Source organism: Hyaena hyaena, unplaced genomic scaffold (genome assembly GCF_003009895.1).
Source record: "Hyaena hyaena isolate Hyena2069 unplaced genomic scaffold, ASM300989v1 scaffold_334, whole genome shotgun sequence".
Lineage (NCBI taxonomy): Eukaryota > Metazoa > Chordata > Mammalia > Carnivora > Hyaenidae > Hyaena > Hyaena hyaena.
The window spans coordinates 533,168-554,665 of record NW_024080967.1 but is presented as its reverse complement, the minus strand read 5'-3'; the positions used below and the strand labels follow the sequence as shown (position 1 = coordinate 554,665).

Here is a 21,498-nt window from a genome sequence, read left to right as displayed (position 1 = left end):
CTATAAAAAAGAGAAGTTAAGAAAATAGTCCCATTTACAGTAGCATCAAAAAGAATAAAATACTTAGGAATAAATTTAGCCAAGGAGGTGAAGTACCTTTACACTGAAAACTGTAAAACAGTGATGAAAAAGTTGAAGTCACACAAAAACATGAATAGATATTCCATGCTCATGGACCGGAAGAATTAATATTGTTAAAATGTCCGTATCACCCAAAACAATCTACAGATTCAGTGCAATCCTTATCAAAATACCACTGGTATTTTTCACAGAACTAGAACAAATACATTTGTATGGAACCACAGAGACTCTGAGTAGCCAAAGTAATCTTTTCTTTCTTCTTTTTTTTTTTTTTTTTAAAGAGAGCATGTGTGCACGTGCCCATGAGTGCAGGTGGGAGGGAGGGGCACTGGGGGGAGGGGCAGAGGGAGAGAGTGGGATAGAATCTCAAGCAGGCTCCACACCCAGAGCAGAGCCTGATGTGGGGCTCCATCTCATGAACCGTGAGATCATGACCTGAACTGAAATCAAGATTTGGGTGTTTTAACTGACTGAGCCACCCAGGCATCCCTGTTTTTGGTTTTGGTTTTGGTTTTGTTTTGATTTGTTTTGTTTTGTTTTTTAAGCCAAAGCAGTCTTGGGAAGAACAAAACTGGAGGCATCACACTTTCGGGTTACAAACTATATTACTAAGCTGTAGTTATCAAGACAGTATGGTATTGATATAAAAACACACAGATCAATGGAACAGAATAGTGACCTCAGAAATAAACCTGTGCACATATGGTCAATGAATACAGTGGGGAAAGGACAAGTCTCTTCAGTAAATAGTTGTGGGAAAACTGAGTAACCAAGTTCAAAATAATGAAACTGGACCCCTATTTTACATCACAAATGAAAATCAACTCTAAGTGCCTTAAAGACTTGAAGGTAAGACCTGAAACCATAGAAGATATAGAAGAAAACATAAGTGGTTAGTTCTTTGACATCAATCTTGGCAATGAGTTTTTTGGATTCAACGCAAAAGCAAAGGCAGCAAAAGCAAAAATAAACAGGTAGGATTAGTTCAAACTAGCAAGCTTCTGCACAGCAAAGGAAGCCGTCAGCAAAATGAAAAGCCAACCTAAAGAATGGTAGAAAATATTTGCAAATCACATATCTATATGATAAGGAGTTATTGTGTAAAATACAGAAAGACCTTATACAACTTAACAGAAAAAAAAAAAAAAAAAATGAAAGAGTCCAGGTAAAAATTAAGCAGGGGTGCCTGGATGACTCAGTCAGTGAAGCATTCAACTTTAGCTTGGATCTCACAGTCTATGAGTTCAAGCCTTGTGTCAGGCTCTGCTGACAGCTCAGAAGCTGGAGCCTGCTTCAGATTCTGTGTCTCCCTCTCTCTCTGCCCCTCCCCCACTTGTACTCTATCTTTCTCTCAAAATTAAATATTAAAAAAATTGAAAAAATTCAACAGAGGAACTGAATAGACATGTTTTCCAAAGAAGACCTACAAATGGCCAGCAGTAATCACATCACTAATTATGTGGGAAATGCAAGTCAAAACTATAGTGAGATACCATCTCAACACCTGTCAAAATGGCTGTTATCAAAAAGATGAGATAACAGTTGTTATTGAGGGTATGGAATCCTTGTGCACTGTTGGTAGTAATGTAAATTAGTGTAGTCACTATGGAAAATACTACGGAGATTTCTCAAAAAAATAGAAATAGGACTATCATTTGATCCAGAAATCTCACATCTAGGTATTTATCCAAAGATAATGAAAAGAGGATCTCCAATGCTTTTCATTGTAGCATTATTCATAGTTGTCTAGACCTGAAAACAACCTAAATATCCTTCCACAGATATATGAATAAGAAAGATATAGTACATCTACCTAGTAGAATATATTCAACCATGAGAAAGGGCATCCTGACATTTGTGACAAAATGGATGGACCTTGAGGGTAATATGCTAAAAAGCCAGGTGCAGAAGGTCCAAGTGCTCTATGATATCATTTAAATGTGGAATCTAAAACAACCGAATTCATAGACACTGACTAGAAGAGTGGTCAGATACCAAAAAAGTGGGGATAGGGCTGGGGGGAAAAGGTGAGATGTTGCTCAAGAGTACGAACTTCCATCTATATAATGAATAGGTTCTGGGGATCTAATGTAAAGCATAATGATTATAGTTTATAATAATACTGTATTATAGAAGTACCTGGGTGGCCCATTTGGTTGAGCGACTTTTGATTTCGGCTCAGGTCATGATTTTCTAGTTTGTGGGTTTGAGCCCCTCATTGGACTCCACACTGACTATGGGGAGCTTGCTTGGGATTCTCTCTCCCTCCCTCTCCTCATCCCTTCCCTGTTTGTATGTGCGCTCTCTCAAAATAAATAAACTTAAGAAAATAATACTGTGTTAAATACTTAAAATTTGCCAAGAGATCTTAAATATCCTTAGCACAGAAAGAAATGGTAATTATGTTACAGGATGCAGGTGTTAACTATTGATATGGTTGTAATTATTTTGAAATTAAAAAGTAGGTATATATCGCCATTTTATGGAAAAGTCTCAGAAGTTAAATACTCTTCTCAAGAACATAGCTACACCTTACTACATTATTCTCCTCATTCCTACCTTCTCAGCTTCCCAAAACATGTTGAACACATGATCCATGGTTCTAATCCTCAAAATTTCCTTTTTCCATCTATTCTCAGCCGTTAGGAGATCTCTTCCCCAACCTCATGTTTTCTTTCTGTAACAGTTGTTCCTGTATTCTCTTCGTTCTTCACTTTTTGGCTTTCCTGTCTTTGGTATACTTGGCTTTTCAGCAAGAGTAGACATCACCTGGCAGTGTATGCTGGTATTCAGGGGGCAGCTGCTTCACTGCCTCAAAGGAAAAAAAAAAAGAAAAAGAGAAGAAGATGTCTTTGTGACAACTTATGCCTTTAGAGCTTTCCCAGAAGTCTGAGGATTCTAGAATCCTGGTTTTGAATAGGTAAAATTGATTGGAGTTTGGGCTCTGCCTCACCATGTCAAGGTGCTTTATGTCCCTAAAAGCCTAGCTTGTTTTTATTGTCAAGTAGAAATGAAAGAAGTATAAATAGAGACCATCCAGGTCTCTCTGAATATTTAAATTATGACATATGAAATACTTTTCTGAACTATAATGTAATGTAAATATAAGTTACAACATAGGACTTTGTGGTACATATTAAAATATATTTAGTGGGAAGCAACCATAATGGATTTTAGATATTTTTGACAGTTTCAGTAGATGTTTGCATCTTTGTCTTAAAATAGATTCAGGCTTTTAGAGTTTTAGATCTATGATCATCATAAGTGTTGGGAAAGTACAGCCTCCCCTGTATTCCTTGCCCAAGGTTACATAGTAGTTGTGGGACACTTTTACCTAGATTCTCTGATTTGGTGGACAGCTTTTTCTTCTAAACATTATGGCTGCCCTCATGTAGGAATAATTTTTCAGAGTTTATTTCTTGCTGTTATAAGTTCATTTCAAATGAAAGTTTTTCAGGTGTACAGATTGAATGAAAGGTGAATAAAAGGATTCAGCTATACAAGATTTTGCTTCTATCTTTACAAGAGAGAGTTTACAATGTGTGCTTAATTTTTCTCTGTAGCTTTCTTTTCAAAACAGATATCAAAAAAGTGGGGCATAAATTTTTTCTTTGATACATTCATATATGTATGGTGTTTTTCTTCTAACTTTGTTTTAACTTTTTAACCTTATTACTAAGTAATAATAGAAGTATTATTTACACCTTTTTAACATTATGTGCAAGCAAGGCTTTGGAGTAAGATATTTAGGCTTCTGCAGTGGCTGTGGAAACACTACATGTCCATACACTGTTTTTGTCTTTCAGTAAATATTATGGATGTCCAGCTAGTAGTTTTGTGAATGAATAAGCTTTGGAAGGAGGTCAGGGAGCTTTTTCATAAGTTTCAGCTTAGCATTTACTGGTAACTGGGACAATAACTATCTTTTGGGGGCGCCTGGGTGGCTCAGTTGATTAAGCGTCCAACTTCAGCTCACGTCATGATCTCACAGTTTGTGGGTTCGAGCCCTGTGTCGGGCTCTGTGCTGACAGCTAGCTCAGAGCCTGGAGCCTGCTTCACGTTCTGTATCTCCCTCTCTCTCTGACCTTCCCCTGCTCACGCTGTCTGTCTCATAAATAAATAAAAAAAACATTTAAAAAAACTATCTTTTGGACATTCGGTTTCTTGATTTATAAGTTGGGGTTAGAAAGTCTGCCTTAATCACCTCCGTGGAATTCCATTTAATTAAAATACTTTTACGGGTTTGCATATAGAAGCACCTTATAAATGACGTATACTCTAAAGTAGAGATTTTTAACACCACTGTCATCCCGAGGAAGGATGTTTGGAATTAACATGACTTCAGAGAAGAGGTGGAGACAAAATTAGAGGTGAAAGATGTAGTCAATAAAAATATATCCTAATAAAATAGAATGGAGGCAGAGGTACCATTTGGGCCCAAGGAAACAATTTTTCTAATTTTTGGCTTAGAATTTTTTTTTTTTAAATATTTAATTTGAGAGAGAGCGTGAGTCGGGGAGGGGAGAAAGAGAATCCTAAGTAGGCTCTATGCTGTTAGCATAGAGCCCAACATGGGGCTTGATCTCACAAATGATGAGATCGTGACCTCATGACTTGAGCCAAAATCAAGAGTCAGATGCTTAATGCACTGACCACCCAGGTGCCCCTTTGGTTTAGAATTTTTATATCTTAGTCTATAACATAGGTCTGTAAACAGTATTGCGGGAATCAGATGATCCAGAAAAAAACAATTTATTTTCTTCACTTTTTGTATTGACCTCATGAACTGATTGATCTTCTTCAAATGTTTTACTCTAACTGATTTGTAACAGTGAATGTGGAAAAGAAAGGAAAACTGTAGTACCAATCACTATGCTAGGTACTGTAAGGTCTGTTACTTCTCTTGATTCTCACAACTACTTTGTAAAACAGTGAATATTATTAATACCAATTTTGTAAACATGGAAACCAAGGCTTCACAGTGTCATAAATTATGCATATAAAGTCATGTATCTAGCAAGTGATGAAGCTGGCATTCATATCCTGTCTGTAACTCTAAATTCCAAATACATTATTTAGTATTGTATATGCTTGAAGAAGCGAAGCAGTAGAAGTATCAAAACACGAAATTTAAGTGAATAAATTTTGTGTAAAGTACGATTTATATAAATTATTATAAATTATGAAAATGGCATATCTGACTTTTCTATTGCATTAATTAGGAATTTACCTTGATTACATTTTGACATTATTTCATTGAATATAATTAAAGATACAAAATTGAAATCAGTATGATATCCAGTATATTTCAAATACTATTGGTATATTATCTTCTGTTCCTTAAGATGAAGTTTTAAAACTTTATGTAAATGAAATTGAGAGTCAGATCTACTCTATATGTCCAAAAGGAATTCTCCTTAGAGAAAGTCTGTGTTGAATATTTTTGAAAAAGCATATAAAGAATGTACTTGTTCTCTGTATAAATTTGGAGGCTTATATAATTCTAAGTTAAGTGGGATGTACCTCCTGATGTATTTGAAGTTTAAATGCTTTTGTGGATCATAATAGAACTGTACTTCTGTTTTTATTAGGTGTTAGACAAACCTAGTCGGCTAACCGAAAAGGAACTTGCTGAGGCTGCAAGCAAGTGGGCTGCTGAAAAGCTGGAAAAGGCAGATGAGAGTAACTTACCTGAAATTTCTGAATTTGAGGTAAGGCATAATGTCCCCTTTATGTTTTACATAAAGAGTTTTGTCTGAATTTTAAATTAAACCAAGGGAAATCCTTGGTTTGTTCTAGTTCTTCAAAATACATATGGGGAAAACATGCTCATTAACGTACCACCGAGAGTAATAATATGATTATTAATGACTCTGTGTTCAATAATTGTACTATACCTGAATTTCTCTGTTAGTTTAGAAGTGAGAAAATAGTATAAATACGGAATATAAGGAAAATGGCATTATTAAACGCTTCTTTTATGGGTTTTCCTGTTAAAAGTATCTCTAGAAATCATGCTAAGCTGCTAGTCATAAACCAGCAAATTCAGAACAAAAATCTATTAGACCTTTGATCTTGGGCTGTATTTATACTGCATGCTATATTCTATGCAAATTGTCTCATAAATATCCCCCAAAATGAAATTATTCATTGTTGGGTTACCTATGACCTTTGGTGAGTCTTGAGTACCAAAAGATGAGAGCATTTTTGGGTCCATAGAATACAGTTCATTAATCTTTGCATTAAAATACTTGGAAATGAACTCAAACTTTTCTGTATAACTTGTAATCTCTCTAGTAGGGGAAATATAGATGTTTCATTGGCAAAATTAAGCTTTTCGATTCAGGTATTGGTCTAAAATTATTTTGGCATGATCAGCAGAAAATATAAAAATCTCTGTACCATGACAATGATGTAGATATGAAAATTTTTGACTTTTCAATAAATTTTAAGATACCTTTTATTAGAAGTTTTTTTGATAAAATTGGTCAAGCATTGGAATTTTATATAAAACTCATATACCTACATACATCTTTATGTACCTATAAAAATTTTTTCCAAAGTAATAATGTACAGTGCTTATAGAAAGTACAAACCAGGGGCACCTGGGTGGCTCAGTCAGTTAGTTAAGTGTCCGACTTCAACTCAGGTCATGATCCCAGTCTGTGAGCTTGAGCCCCGCATGAGGCTCTGCACTGACAGCTCAGAGCCTGGAGCCTACTTCATATTCTTTGTCTCCCTCTCTGCCCCTCCCCTGTTCACACTCTGTCTCTCTCTCAAAAATAAAATAAAAACATAAAGTTAAAAAAAGTACAAACTACTATAGATCCTATTAGTACTTACACAAATAAAGCCTTTCATTTTTCAATTGCTGATTTGTCATTTAGATATCAATTGTTCTTAAATAGGTCAAGGTTTTCTTGTTATTGTACCTATAATAATAGCTATTTGTATGTATTCTTTGTTTTGAGAGAGAGAATGCATGCATGTGAGTGTGCAGGGGAGAGACAGAAGGAGAGGGAGAGAGAGAATCTTAAGCAGGCTCCATGCCCAGCTCAGAGCCTGACATCTGGACTTGATCTCAGGACTGTGAGATCATTACTTGGGCTGAAATTAAGAGTCAGACACTTACCTAACTGAGCCATCCAGGAGCTCCTATACATATTCTTGAGTGAATATATTTCAACATGATCTAGCTGTCGCTTTTTGGTACCTTTTCAACACGATTTTAAAGCATGAACAATAAAGTAATTTAATAAGGCGATTTTGTTTACATTCTTTAATAATGAAAATGGTGGGTTTTATATTATCAAGAGATAATATCTGAGATTTCTTTATTATGTTTGTTACGTGGTGTACATCATTAATGTTTTTTTGAAAAGACTTAAAATTTATTCATTTTTGAGAGACAGAGTGTGAGTGGGGTAGGGAAGAAGACAGAGAGAGAAGACAACAGAATCCAAAGTAGGCTCTAGACTCTGAGCTGTCCGCACAGAGCCCAGTGTAGGGCTTGAACTCACTGACCATGATACATCATGAACATGAGCTGAAGCCAGCTACTTAACTGACTGCACTACCCACGCGCTCCCATCGTTAATTTTGACTTGAGCAGCAGCATCAATTTCATAGCCCTGTCTAAATGTTTTTCAAGTTATCGTGACATTTTCTTATGCTGGAAATAAAGTAGCTTGGAAATTTTTATGATACTGACTGTTGTTCTTTTATTTATAAACATAATCCCATGGGACATCTGGGTGACTCAGTTTGTTGAACAATGGACTCTTGATCTCAGCTCGGGTCTTGATCTCAGGATCATAAGTTCCAGCCCCACATTGGGCTCCACACTGGGTGTGAAGCCTACTTAAAAGAAAAAGTCATTAAACAAAAAAAACTTAATCCCACCAATCTTATTAAGGTTTTGCTTAGATAGCAACATCTGTTTTCAGGCCGTTGTTAAATAGTTACTCATTTCAGTGGTCTGTGCTTTTTGAGAAATAAAATTTTTTTAATTAAAGTTTTTTTTAGGTTTATTTATTTTGAGAGAGAGAGAGAGAGAGGGAGGGAGAGAGAAAGCACAAGTGGGGAAATCCAGAGAGAGAAGAAGAAAGAGAATCTCAAGCAGGCTCTGCACTGTCAGTGCAGACATGGGGCTTGAACCCGGGAACCATGAGATCATGACCTGAACCGACTAAGCCACCCAGGTGCCTTAAGAAATAAAATTTTGACTTTAATTTTTTAAACTCCTATCTGATTAGATAGAATAAACTAGAAGGAAAAAAGGGCTTTGATGCTAAGAAAGACATTGGCATAGTATTCTGTATGTGTGTTTAAATGTAGCTGTGACAGTATTTTTATTTATAAAATTCATTCCTTTAAGATTTTATTTTATTTTTAAGTAATTTTTACACCCAATATGAGGCTCAAACTTAGAAGCCGAGATCAAGAGCCCCTCCTCACTCTAACTAAGCCATCCAGGTGCTCCTTTATGTTAGTTATTTAAGTAATGGTCCATGTACTTCAGAAACATTGTGTGGATTCACTTTTATGACTGGAGAGAGATGAAATATTTAGCTTTCCAGTTTATCTTCTCTTGGTGCTATGAATATAGTTTTATGCAGTTCGTTTGAGAGACCATGTAATTTACAGAAAGTTTAGTGAAATTGAAGATACATTTAGTGACATGCTTAAATATTCAGGAATATTGTAATTCAATCTGCTGTTCAGTTTTACACTTTTACCTTTTGGGCTCTAATAGAGAATTTCCCAAAGTATTTGATAGGATAGTAGTTCTAAAGCGTCTTAATGATCTGAGGGGAAGAAAATACTCTGTTAGCTAGTGTGTTTGGGAAATGCTAGATTTGAAAGAGGTAGGTTAGGGGCACCTGGGTGGTTCACTCTGTTAAACATCTGACTCTTGATTTTGGCCTGCAGTTCTTGGGTTTGAGGCCTGTGGGTTCAAGCCCCAAGTCTGACTTAGCACCATTGGTGCAGAGCCTGCTTGGGATTCTCTCTCTCCTTTCCTCACTCTCTGCCTCCCCCGCTTGCACTCTCTCACTCTCTCTCAAAATAAACTTAAAAAAAAAAAAAAGGTTATTTTGATATTGCAACACTTTTCAGAGATTTAAATATGTTAATATGCTCATCAGTGGTCTGTGAAAGGAAGATGGATAATAAAATTTGCATAATTTAGCAGACTTGACGATGAAATTTTTCACAGTGCATATTTTAGGAGTAGTATTTTAAGTTACATATTTTCAGAAAATAATTCCATACTGGCTTTCTCATAGTTGATTGAAATTCACTAAGTATTCATTCTGCATCTACTTTTGTCAAACACTGCATTAGAGACACTATCCTAGCTGTCTAGCTTACAGTCAAGTTTTGTAGAGACATAATTTACCATCCTCAAACAAATGGCCACTAGAGTTTAGCTTTTGGCTATCAGAATGAAAAGCAAATTACTTGGAGGCTCTTAGAATGCCCCCGTAGAACAGTTGCTTCTTCCTATAGAAGAAAATTTTGACTTTTTTTTTACTTAAATGTGAAAATATGATTTATGTTGTGTCCTCATATAAAGTGTCATTTTCTACTTAAATATCTCTGCTTATTCTTTCTCCACTGTAGAATACCCATCTTTAATAGCTCTCTTTCAAATTCATATCAATTCAGTTGAATCAGTAGTGTTTGAGATAAGACTCAAGATCTTTCTTCCCGTTCGTATTTAAAATTTTATGCTGCTGCTTTGGTCACTGAGGAACTTATTATTGCCCTTATTAAAAATACTGTTTTTACTTGTTAAATATACACTGAATGCATCTCAAGCACTTGTTTTCCCTCTATAGTACCTTGAATAATATATACATAAAATTATATAATTATATAATTTGTTAATAAGCCCTTTTAGTGTCAGTTTATCTTTTTTCTTTTCTAAAAACACATATCTGCTCTGATGTACTTTCTATGCTCATCAATTTATATTTTTGTGTGTAGGCCTAGAAATATTATAAATTAGAGCCTGAAATTTCTATTTTCTGTGTGTTTTAAATTTCAACAGTTGGGGTTTTTTTTTGGTTTTGTTTTGTTTTTTTGCATTAACTTAACTAAAATGGAATATAGTGGCAGATTTTGATTTTGGGGTTTAGTCAGAATACTGGTAGTATAAGTAATTCAGTTCATTCAAATCTAATTGTTAACCTGGTGTTAGAAAACTGATACTGATACGGGGATTTCTGTCTTAAATACATAAAAATTACCATCTGAATCATTGTTAAGTGTATACTTCAGTGGTATTACATACATCAGTATTATTGTACAGTCATCCTCACCATTCATCCTCATAACTCTTTTCACCTTGTGAAACTAAAACTATACCCATTAAATGATAACTCCTCAAAGCATTTTATCAAATTATTCTCCCAGGCCCTGGCAACCATCATTATGCTTTTTGTCATTAAGATTTTGACTACTCTAAGTACCTCATGTAAGTGGTTCATACAGTATTTGTCTTTTGTGATTGGCTATTTCATTTAGCATGATGTCTTCAAGGGTCATCCGTGTTATAGCTTATTACAGTATTTCCTTCCTTATTAAGGGTGAATAATATTCCATTCTGTATATGCCCCACATTTTGCTTTTCCACACATTTGTCAGTAGACATGTGGGTTGCTTCTACATTTTAGCTTTGTGAATACTGCTCTGAGCATGGGTATACATATATCTTCAAGACCCAGCTTTTAGTTATTTTGGATAGGTATTCAGAAGTGGAATTGCTGGATCATATGGTAATTCTTTGTTTATTTTTTGAGGAACTGCCATATTGTTTTCCACAGTGGCTATACCATTTTATATTCCTACCACCAGTGCATAAGGGTTCCAATTTCTCTACATCCTCACCATCAGTTGTAGTTTTCTGGGGAATTTTTGCCACTAGTCACCCTAATGGGTATGAGATGGTAGCTCATTGTAGTTTTGATTTGCATTTCCCTAATGATTAGTGATGTTGAGCATTTTTCTTGTACTTAGTGACATTCGTATATCTCCTTAGAAGAAATGTGAATTCAAGTCCGTTGTTCATTTTCTTAGTTAATTTGTTTCATTGTTGTTGAGTTTTAGAAGTTCTCTGTATATTCTAGATATTAATCCCTTATCAGATACATGATTTACAGATATTTATCCCATTCTGTGGGTTACCTTTTTAGTCTGTTGATCGTGTTATTTAATAAGTAAAATTTAAAATTTTTCAGTAAGTCCAAGGTTTCTTTTCCTTCCTTCCTTCCACCCTTCCTCCCTTCCTTCCTTCACCTGTGCCTTTGGTGTCATGTAGAAGAAATCATCAGCAAATCTAAAGTCATGAAACTTTTGTCCTGTATTTTCTTTTAAGAGTTTTATTGTTTTCTGTCCTACATTTAGGTCCTTGATCCATTGTGAGTTAATTTTTGTATATGGTGTTAGGTAAGGCTCCAACTTCATTCTTTTGCATGTGGATATCCAGTTTTCTGAGTTTCATTTATTGAAAAGACTGTATTTTTCCTATTGAGTAGTCTTGGCATCTTTGTTCAAAAGCATTTGACATATGCAAGAAGACCTGTTTCTGGGCTCTCTGTTCTATATATGTCTGTCTTTATGCCAGTGTTACACTGATTTGATTAATAGATCTTGGTAGTAAGTTTTGAAATAGGAAGTGGAGGTCTTCTTTTGCTCTTTTTTTTTTTCTTCTTCTTCAGGTTTTATCTTGCTTATCTAGAGTCCCTTGAGATTCCTTGTGAATTTTAGTAGAGTTTTTTTTTCTTGCAAAAAAATGCCATTGGGATTTTGGTAGGGATTGCATTGAATTTGTACATTGCTTTGGAGAGTATTGACATTTTAACAATATTAGGTCTTTCATTGTATGAACATGGGATGTGTTTCATTTATTTATGTCTTCTTTTAGCAGTTTTTTTTGTACTCATTATACAAGTTTTTCATCTCCTTGGTTAATTCCTAAGTTGTTGTTTTTAGTTTATTTTTTGAGAGAGAGAGCAGGGGGAGGGGCAGAGAGGGATAGGAGGAATGCGGGTCTCGAACTCACAAACCATGGGATCATAACCGGAGCCAAAATCGAGTTTGACGCTTAACTGACTGAGCCACCCACGCACCCCATTTCATAAGTATGTTATTCTTTTTGATGCTATTGTAAATGGAATTGTTTTGTAATTTCCTTTTGAGATAATTCTGTTGTTAATGTATAGAAATGCAATTAATTTTTGTGTGCTGAGTTTGTACGTTGCTACTTTGCTGAATTCATTTATGGGGAGGGCTTTGTGTGCACAGGCACATGTGCATACATAATCTTTAGGTTTTTCTACATACAAGGTCATGTCTGCAAACAGAGACAATTTTACTTATTCCTTTCTAATTTGTATACCTTTCCTTTCTTCTCCTCTCTTCCCTCCCCTAATTGCTCTGGCTAAAACTCCTAGTACTGTTTTGCATACAAGTGATAAAAGCAAGCATCCTTGCCTTGTTCCTGATCTTACAGAAAAATCTTTCAGCTTTTCAGTATTGAGTGTGAAGTTCACTGTGGATTTTTCATATATGGCTTTTATTATTTTGAGATGGTTTACTTCTATTCCTAATTTGTTGAGTGTTTTCTCATGAAAAGGTATTAAATCTTATCAGATACTTTTTCAATATCAATTGTGATGATCATGTAGATTTTTTTCCTTTATTCTTTTGATGTGGAGTATTACACTGATCAGTTTTCTGAATCATCCCTTGCATTTCAGGAATAAATGCCCCTTAGTAATGATGTATATAATCCTTTTAATATGCTGCTGAATTCCTTTTGCTAGTGTTTTGTTGAGATACGTTTGCATTAGTATTCCTAAGGGATATTGGACTGTTTTTTTGTTGTTGTAGTGTCTTTGATAGTGTCTTTCCATCGCCATAGAATGAGTTACAAAGTGTTCTTTCCTCTTCAGTTTTGGAAGAGTTTTTAAAGGCTTGGTATTCTTTATTATTTAAAAAAAATTTAATGTTTATTTTTGAGAAACATCAAGAGACATATGGTGAGCAGGGGAGGGGCAGAAAGAAAGGGAGAGACAGAATCTGAAGCAGGCTCCAGGCTCTAAGCTGTCAGCACAGAGCCTGGCACGGGTCTTGAACCCACAAACCACTAGATCATGACCTGAGCCAAAGTCAGAAGCTTAACTGACTAAGCCACCCAGGCAGCCAGTTCTTTAAATGTTTGGTAGAACTTACCAGTGAAGCCATCAGGTCCATGGCTTTTCTTTGTTGGAAGAATTTTGATTACTGATTCAGTTTCCTTACAAGCTACAGGTCTATTTAGGTTTTATATTTCTTCCTGATTTAGTCTTGGTAGGGTTTGTGTTTCTAGGAATTGGTCCATTTTATCTAGGTTATCCTTCTTGTCAGCATGCACTTGTTCTTAGTACTCTCTTAATAATTCATTTTATTTCTGTAGAATGGGTAGTAATGTTCCCTACTTTTATTTCTGATTTTAGTAATTTGAGTCTTCTTTTTTTCTTAGTCCATCTAGCTAAAGGTTTGTCAATTTTGTTGATCTTTTTGAAGAACCAACTTTTGGTTTCTTTTCTTTTTTTTTTCTCTTTCCTTCTGGTAGCTTTGGGTTTAGTTCTGATTTTTCTATTTTTTTTTTTAGTTCCTTAAGTTGTAAAGTTAGGTTGTTGATTTGAATTTATTCTTGTTTTTCAATATGTGTTAATAGCCATTACTTTCTCCCTTAGCATTGCTTTGCTACTTCTCATAAGTTTTTGTATGTTGTATTTTCAGTTGTTTTTTAAGTATTTTCTGTTTTTTTTTCTTCTCTGGTCTACTGCTTGTTTGAAAGTGTGTTCTTCAATTTCCACAATTTTGTGAATTTTCCAGTTTTACTTTTTAAGTTTTTTAAAAATGTTTGTTTATTTTTGAGAGAGAGGCAGAGCACAAGTTGGGGAAGGGCAGAGACAGAGAGGGAGACACAGAATCCTAAAACAGGCTCCAGGCTCTGAGCTGTCCACACAGAGCCCGACATGGGGCTCAAACTCGGGAACGGTAAGATCATAACCTGAGCTGAAGTCGGACACTTAACTGACTGAGCCACCCAGGCACCCCTCCAGTTTTACTTTTTAAATCTATTGACACTTAGTGTGTGGCCTAACATATATAGTCTCTCCTGGAAAATGCCTCCTGCTCTTGAGAAGGATGTTTTCTGTTGCTGGATAGAGTGTTGCTTGTATGTCTATTAGATCTGCTTTGTATGTTGTTTTATTTAAGTCCTCTATTTCATTACTTACCTTATATCTGGTTTTTCTGTCCATTACTGTAACAAGGTACTGAAGTCTCCATTTGTTATTGAGTAACTGTTATTTCTCCTTTCATTTTTGCCGGCTTTTGCTTTATATATTTTGATGATCTACTCTTAGGTCCATAGATATTTATAGTTGTTATATATTCTTGCTGTATTGAACCTTTTATTAATATACTCTTGTCTCTTAGAACCTAATTTTTGATGTAAAGTCTATTTTGTCTGATATTAGTATAGCCATATCTACTTTCTCAGAGTTATTATTTGTATGGGGTATCTTTTTGCATCCTTTTGCTTTCAGCATGTTTGTGTCTTTGAGTCTAAAGTGAGTCTCTTGTAGACATTATGTAATTGGATCATAAGTTTTTATCCATTCTGCCTATCTTTGTCCTTTGATTGGAAGGTTTAATCCATCAACATTTAAGTAATTGCTGAGAAGAAGGGAGTCAACTTCTGTCATTGAGCTATTTGTTTTCTGTATGCTCTGTAGCTTTTTTGTCCATCATTTCCTGCATTCTGGTATTCTTTTGTGTTTAATTGATTTTTGTTTCGGTTTTTGGTGGGTAGTGAAATTTTTAAATTCCTCTTAGTTTCCTTTTGTATATATTCTTTTAAAAAATGTTTATTTAGAGAGAGAGAGAGTCAGTCCAAAGCAGGCTCCACACACAGTGCAGAGCCTGTTACAAGATTTGTTCTCACAATTGTGAGATCTGACCTGAGCTGAAATCAAAAGTCAAACACTTAACATACTGGGCCACCCAGGTGCCCTTTGTATATACCCTGTACGTATTTTCTTTGTGGTTACCATGAGGACTTCATCTGCATCCTACAGTTGTAACAATAATTTGTATTTATATCAGTTTAAGTTCAACAACATAAAAAAATCTATGCTCCTTTCCAGCTCCCATCTCCATGCGTTTTAGTTGTTGATGTCACGAAATTACATCTTGATACATTGCATGCCTCAAAATATAAACTAATACTAGTAATTGTTTTAAATGCACTAGTCTCGGGTGCCTGGTTGGTTCAGTCAGTTAGGCGTCCGACTTCAGCTCAGGTCATGATCTCACGGTTCATGGGTTCAAGCCTCTCATTAGGCTTTGTGCTGACAGCTAGCTCAGAGCCGGGAGCCTGCTTCGGATTATGTGTTTCCCTCTCTCTCTGACCCTCCTCTGATCACGCTGTCTCTCTCAGAAATAAGTAAAACATTAAAAAAAATTTAAATGCACTGGTCTCTTAAGGTATCTAGAAAATAAGATTTGGAGTTATAAGCCAAGGCTATAGTAGTACTAGCTTTTATACCAACAGTGTCCTTAAAATGTATTAGTCTCTTAAATCATGTGTAGAAAAGAAAACAAAACAAAAAGCAATTGCAAAGCATTGGTATAGTGATATTAGTTTTTATAATTGTCCAGGTATTTATCTTTATTGAGATCTTTATTTCTTTGAAAGACTTCAAATTACTGCCTAGTGCATATTCATTTCACCTTGGCGGAGGATCCCCTTGAGCATTTCTTGCAGAGTAGATTTAGTAGTTATAAACTCCCTGAGCTTTTGTTAATGTGAGAATGGCTTGATTTCTTAATCTTCTTTGAAGGACAGTTTTGTTGGATATAGGAAGGTCAGTTGACAGTTTTTCTTTTATTACAGTTGATTCTTGAACAACATGGCTTTGAACTGTACAGGCCCACTTATATGTAGTTATTTTTCTATAAGTGTGTTGGAAAATATTTATAACAATTTTATAAGAGGCAGAGAGAGGGACACACAGAATCCCAAACAGGCTCTGTGCTAACAGCACAGGACATTTAAAGGACACTATTGTGCTGTTAGCACAGAGCCCATTGCAGGAACTCATGAACCATGAGATTATGACCTGAGCTGAAATCAAGAGTTGGACGTTCAACTGACTGAGCAACCCAGGCACCCCAGGAGATTTACAACAATTTAAAAAGACTCATAGACAAACCATGTAGCATAGAAATCCCCCCAAAATATAAAAAGGTTTGGTATTATAAGAATACAGTATATAATACATATAACTTACAAAATATGTGCTAATTGACAGATTGTGTTATCATTAAGGCATCCAATTAACCATAGGCTATTAACTGATTTTGGAGAGTCAAAAGTTATGCGTAGATTTTTGACTGGGTTAGCCCCCCAATCACCATATTGTTCAGGATCAACTGTACTTAGAATATGGGTGTACTGTAATATTGCCTCCAGAGTTTTTGATGAGAAATGTGCTTTTTTAGTGATTTTCTTCTTGTATATGATGTGTGCTTTTCACTCCTTTCAAGATTCTCTTTTGTCTTTTGAAAATTTGATTATGATATATTTTGTTGTGAGTCTCTTGAGTTTAGCTAACTTAGGTTTTGTTAAGCTTCTTGGATATTTATATTCAAGTTGTCCATCAAATTTGGAAAGTTTTTAGCCATTATTTACTCAAATATTTTCTGCTGCCTTCTGTTGTCTTCTAGGACTCCCACAGTGCATATTTTGGTCCTCTTGCTAGTGTCCCAACAGATTCCTTAGGCTCTGTTCACTTTTCTTCAATCCTCTTTCATTTTGTTTCTCAGACTCTCTAATTTCGGGTGCAAGTTTACTGATTCTTCTGCCTATTCAAATCTGCCTTTGAATCCCTTTAACAAAATTTTCATTTCAGCTTTTGTACTTTTTAGCTTTGTGATTTCTTTTAGGTTTCTTGTTTTCTATTTCTTGGCTTTCTTCACATCATTCTTTAGGTCTTTGAGCAATTTGAGACAGTAATTTTGTTGTTGTTATGTGTTTTTTAGGTTTTATTTTTAAGTAATCTCAACACCCAGCATGGGGATCGACCCTACAGCTCTGAGACAAGAGTTGCATGCTTGGGGCGCCTGGGTGGCTCAGTCAGTTAAGCGTCCAATCATGGTTTTGGCTCTGGTCATGCTCTCATGGTTTGTGGATTCGAGCCCTGTGTCAGGTTATGTGCCGACAATGTGTAGCCTGTTGGAGATTCTCTCTCTACCTCCTCTCTGCCCCTCCCCCGCTCCCTCTGTCTCTCTCTCAAAATAAAGGAACTAAAAAAAAAAAAAAAAAAGAAAAAGAAAGAAAAGAATTGCATGCTCTAACGACTGAGCCAGCCAGGCTCCCTGAGATCATAGTTTAAGATTCTGATAGACCTATTGTTAGGTCTTTTTCAGAGACCGTTTCTATTGACTTATTTTTTTCCTTCAAATGGGCCTTACTTTCTTGTTTCTATGTATGCCTTGTGATTTTTTGAACAGTATACATTTGAGTCTAATAACTTGTAATTCTGGAAATCATATATTCTCCCCCTCCACCCCTTTCTTTTGTTGTATCTATGAGCTGAGGATGAGTCTGTATAGGTGTCAGTTGAAGATCATTTCTCAGTCTTAAAATTCACAGTCACTTTTTAACTTTCCCCATATAAGCAGGTTTTTTTGTTTTTTTTTTTTTAATGTTCTAATATTAACATCTAGCTTTCAAAAGGGGAAGAAGTGAAAAATAAAGGAAAAAAGGTACTGGCACCTTAATTCATGGGAATCACTTCAGCCAAAATACGAGGGGTTTGCAGCAATAGTAGGAGATATGAACAGTGGCTCTTTACTCCTTTGTGATCACAAGCCTCAGTCAGTGATCAGAGCACAGATTCCTAATATTCCTAATATTCCTTGCCCACCAAGTGGCTGAGGGTAGGGATGGATAGCTGCTGTTGTACTGAGAACTGCAATTAGCCTCAGTTTACCATCCATGTATTCCTCTGGAAGTTGCAAACCTTCAGGAGAATCCAGAATTCCAAAAATAGTTACATCAGACAAAGTTTTCCAGTGCAGTTGTTTAAGTTAGGAGATAGATTTCTGATGCTTTCTACTGTGACATCTTCCCTGATTTTCACCGCTTTCTTCCTTAAGCGATTCGTATATTTTCAGTTTAAATCCCTTAAAATATATAACTCGACTTGGGAAAACCAAGTTTTTAAAAAAAGTAGATTATACACATATATGTCAGAAATTCAAATGTCATAAAAGTATGTAGCATCTCCCTTCCATCCTACTCCTTACTTCTAAGTTATCCCTTATTGAGGCAACCACCACCCCGATTTTTTTTGTACAATTTTTCCCCATTGAGAGCATCCTTCCAGAGATCATTTGTGTGTTTGTGTATATATATAAATATACGTATACACATACTTCCTTTCTCTTTTTTTTTGACACAGTTGATGGTATATTGATAGGAAATGACCTTTAGGATGTTCCAGAAGAACAATTAGAGTATATTATACACAGTTATAGGCTGTCATTCTTTTAGATGATTTCTTAATATCTCATGGTTCTACATACTGGATAATTTATTTGTCCTAATGATGGACATGTAGGTTGTTTTCAGTCATTTGCTATCTCTGGCAGCCATATGTTAGTATCTCTTGCTCATGTCTGTATCTGTAGATTAAGTTTCTAGAGGTGAAGTTACTGGGTAAAGGGGGCATGTACTAAATTTTAATAAATGCTGCCAGATTACACTGTAAAGAAGTTGTGGCAGTATACATTCCTAATACACTAAGAGTTGATGTGCTACTGTTTCTGCTAGTGAAAATTATCGCTCATTAGTATATATCTTGTGACTTCACTAAACCTACTGCTTTTTGCCACTACTTGATTTTATTAAATTCAGTTTTTGAAATAAATTTGTAATAAGTACAGGTTTCTTATTTCTTCTTATCTCCCACCTACCTAACATAATGCAACAGTAGAATATATGAGCTCAAACTTTACAGTTTACTCTAATTCACTGCTTACTGCAGGTTACATGGAGTCAAGAACTTTGGTCTGTTGTGTTCATTGATGTATTCACTGTTCCTGGAAAAGTGCTTGGCATTTGCCATACAGTAATTTTTTTTTTTATTGTCTAAAATTTTTTTTTATCTTAATTCCAGTTAGTTACAGTGTTATTTTGTACAGGTGTACAATATAGTGATTCAACAATTTCAAACATCACTTGGTATTTGTTTATCATGACAAGTGTGCTCCTTAATCCCTGTCACTTAATTAACCCATCCCTCCACCCACCTTCCCTCTGGTAACCATCACTTTGTTCTCTATAGCTAAAAGTCTGTTTCTTGTTTTCTCTTCCCCTTTGCCCATTTGTTTTGTTTCTTAAATTCTGCATATGAGTGAAATAATATGGTATTTGTTTTTCTCTGACTTTGTTCATTTAACATTATACTCTCTAGCTCCATCCATGTTGTTGTACATGTCAAGATTTCATTCTTCTTTATGGCTGAATAATAATCTTTTGCACACACGTACCACATCTTCTATATCCATTCATCGGTACATGGACACTTGGACTGCTTCCATATATCTTGGCTATTGTAAATAATGCTACTATAAACACAGGGATGCATGTATCCCTTTGAGTTAGCACTTTTTTTATTCTTGGGTAAATACCCAGTAGTGCAATTGCTGGATTGTTAGGTAGTTCTATTTTTAACTTTTTGAGGAACCCCCATACTGTTTTCCACAGTGGCTATACCAGTTTGTGTTCCAACAGTACATGGGGGTTCCTTTTGCTCCATATTCCAGCCAACACCTGTTGTTTCTTGTGTTGATTTTAGCCATTCTGACAGGGGTAACATGCTACTGCATTATAGTTTTGATTTGCAGTTTCCTCATAATGATGTTGAACCTCTTTCCATGTGTCTGTTGGCCATCTGGGTATCTTCTTTGGAGAAACGTCTGTTCATGCCTTCTGCCCATTTTTTTTTTTTTTCTTGTTTATTAAAGTTTATTTATTTTGAGAGAGAGGGTAGAGAGGGAGGGACGGAGGGAAGGCAGAGAGAGAGAGAGAATCTGAAGCAGGGTCCATGATGTCAGTGTAGAGCCCATCAAGGGGCTCTATCTCACAAACTGAGAGATCATGACCTAAACCCAAATCAAGAGTCAGTCGCTTAATGGACTGAGTCAGCCAGTTAACCCAATGCAATATTTCCTTCTATCACAAGTTAATATCCAAATAAATGTTAATGGGTGACAATGAACTTTTTAAAAAGACCTTGATGGTCAGACCTTTAAGCATAAATTATTTTAACAGGCAGGGATTTAAGAGATCATGGAAGAAATTGTGCAACTATGAAAGACTATTGTGTAAGTAATGTGTATAATTAAGGTCAATATATTCTGTACCTAAACATCTTCTTTTCCCCCCCATCCACTTTCAGAATCGTTTAGCTAAATGTATACCACAAACTTATCAAGAATTCTATCTGTGTTATAAAGTTTGACAATTTTTAGGGTATGAGTTATACAGTTGATGAGATTGAGCAGCACTAAGGCAAACGATGTCAGAGGGAACTAAAGTAGAGAGATCAATCATTACAGAATTAAAGGATACAGTCTATACATAATGTCACAGTATGTGCCTTCACTCCTTTCTTATGTACAATAGTTTGAGGTTGCAAAGTACTTCCACTTAAATTGTTTCACTAAGTAAATACAGCTTATTGGTGTTTGGGTTTTCCCCCTCCTTGTATAAGACCTTCTGCCCATTTTTAATCGGATTATTTGTTTTTTGGATGTTGACTTGTATCAATTCTTTATGTATTTTGGATACTAATCCTTTATCAGATAGTCATTTGCAAATATCTTCTCCCATTCAGTAGTTTTCCTTTTAGGTTTAAAGAACATTTTTTTTAATGTTTATTTTTGAGAGAGACAGAGAGAGACAGAGTGAGAGTGAGGGAAGGACAGAGAAAGGCTCCAGACTCTGAGCTGTCAGCACAGAGCCCAAAATGGGACTCAAACTCATGAACCGTGAGATCATAACCTGAGCCAAAGTTGGACACTTAACTGACTGAGCCACCTAGGTGCCCCTGCCTTTTGTTTTGTTGATTGTTTCCTTTGCTGTGTAGAAACTTTTTATTTTGATATATTCCCCGTAGTTTATTTTTGCATTTTGAAGTTAGTTTTGTGTATGGTGTAAGAAAGAGGTCCAGTTTCATTCTGTTGCATGTCACTGTCTACTTCCCTACCACCATTTGTTGAAGAGACTGTCTTTTTCCCATTGGATATTCTTTCCTGCTTTGTTGAAGATTAATTGATCATATTTAT

The 21,498-nt window shown here is 35.6% G+C and overlaps 1 protein-coding gene across 12 annotated transcripts in view; it reads left to right on the top strand.

The window, feature by feature from the left end:
- Nucleotides 1-21,498, top strand: part of PPHLN1 (periphilin 1) — a 181,371-nt gene that overhangs the window by 114,697 nt on the left and 45,176 nt on the right. For all 12 annotated transcript variants that reach the window (XM_039249340.1, XM_039249336.1, XM_039249343.1 and 9 more), the window contains one exon: nt 5,673-5,792. In XM_039249340.1, coding sequence (XP_039105271.1) covers nt 5,673-5,792 — 120 coding nt within the window. The remainder of the gene's footprint in view (nt 1-5,672; nt 5,793-21,498) is intronic.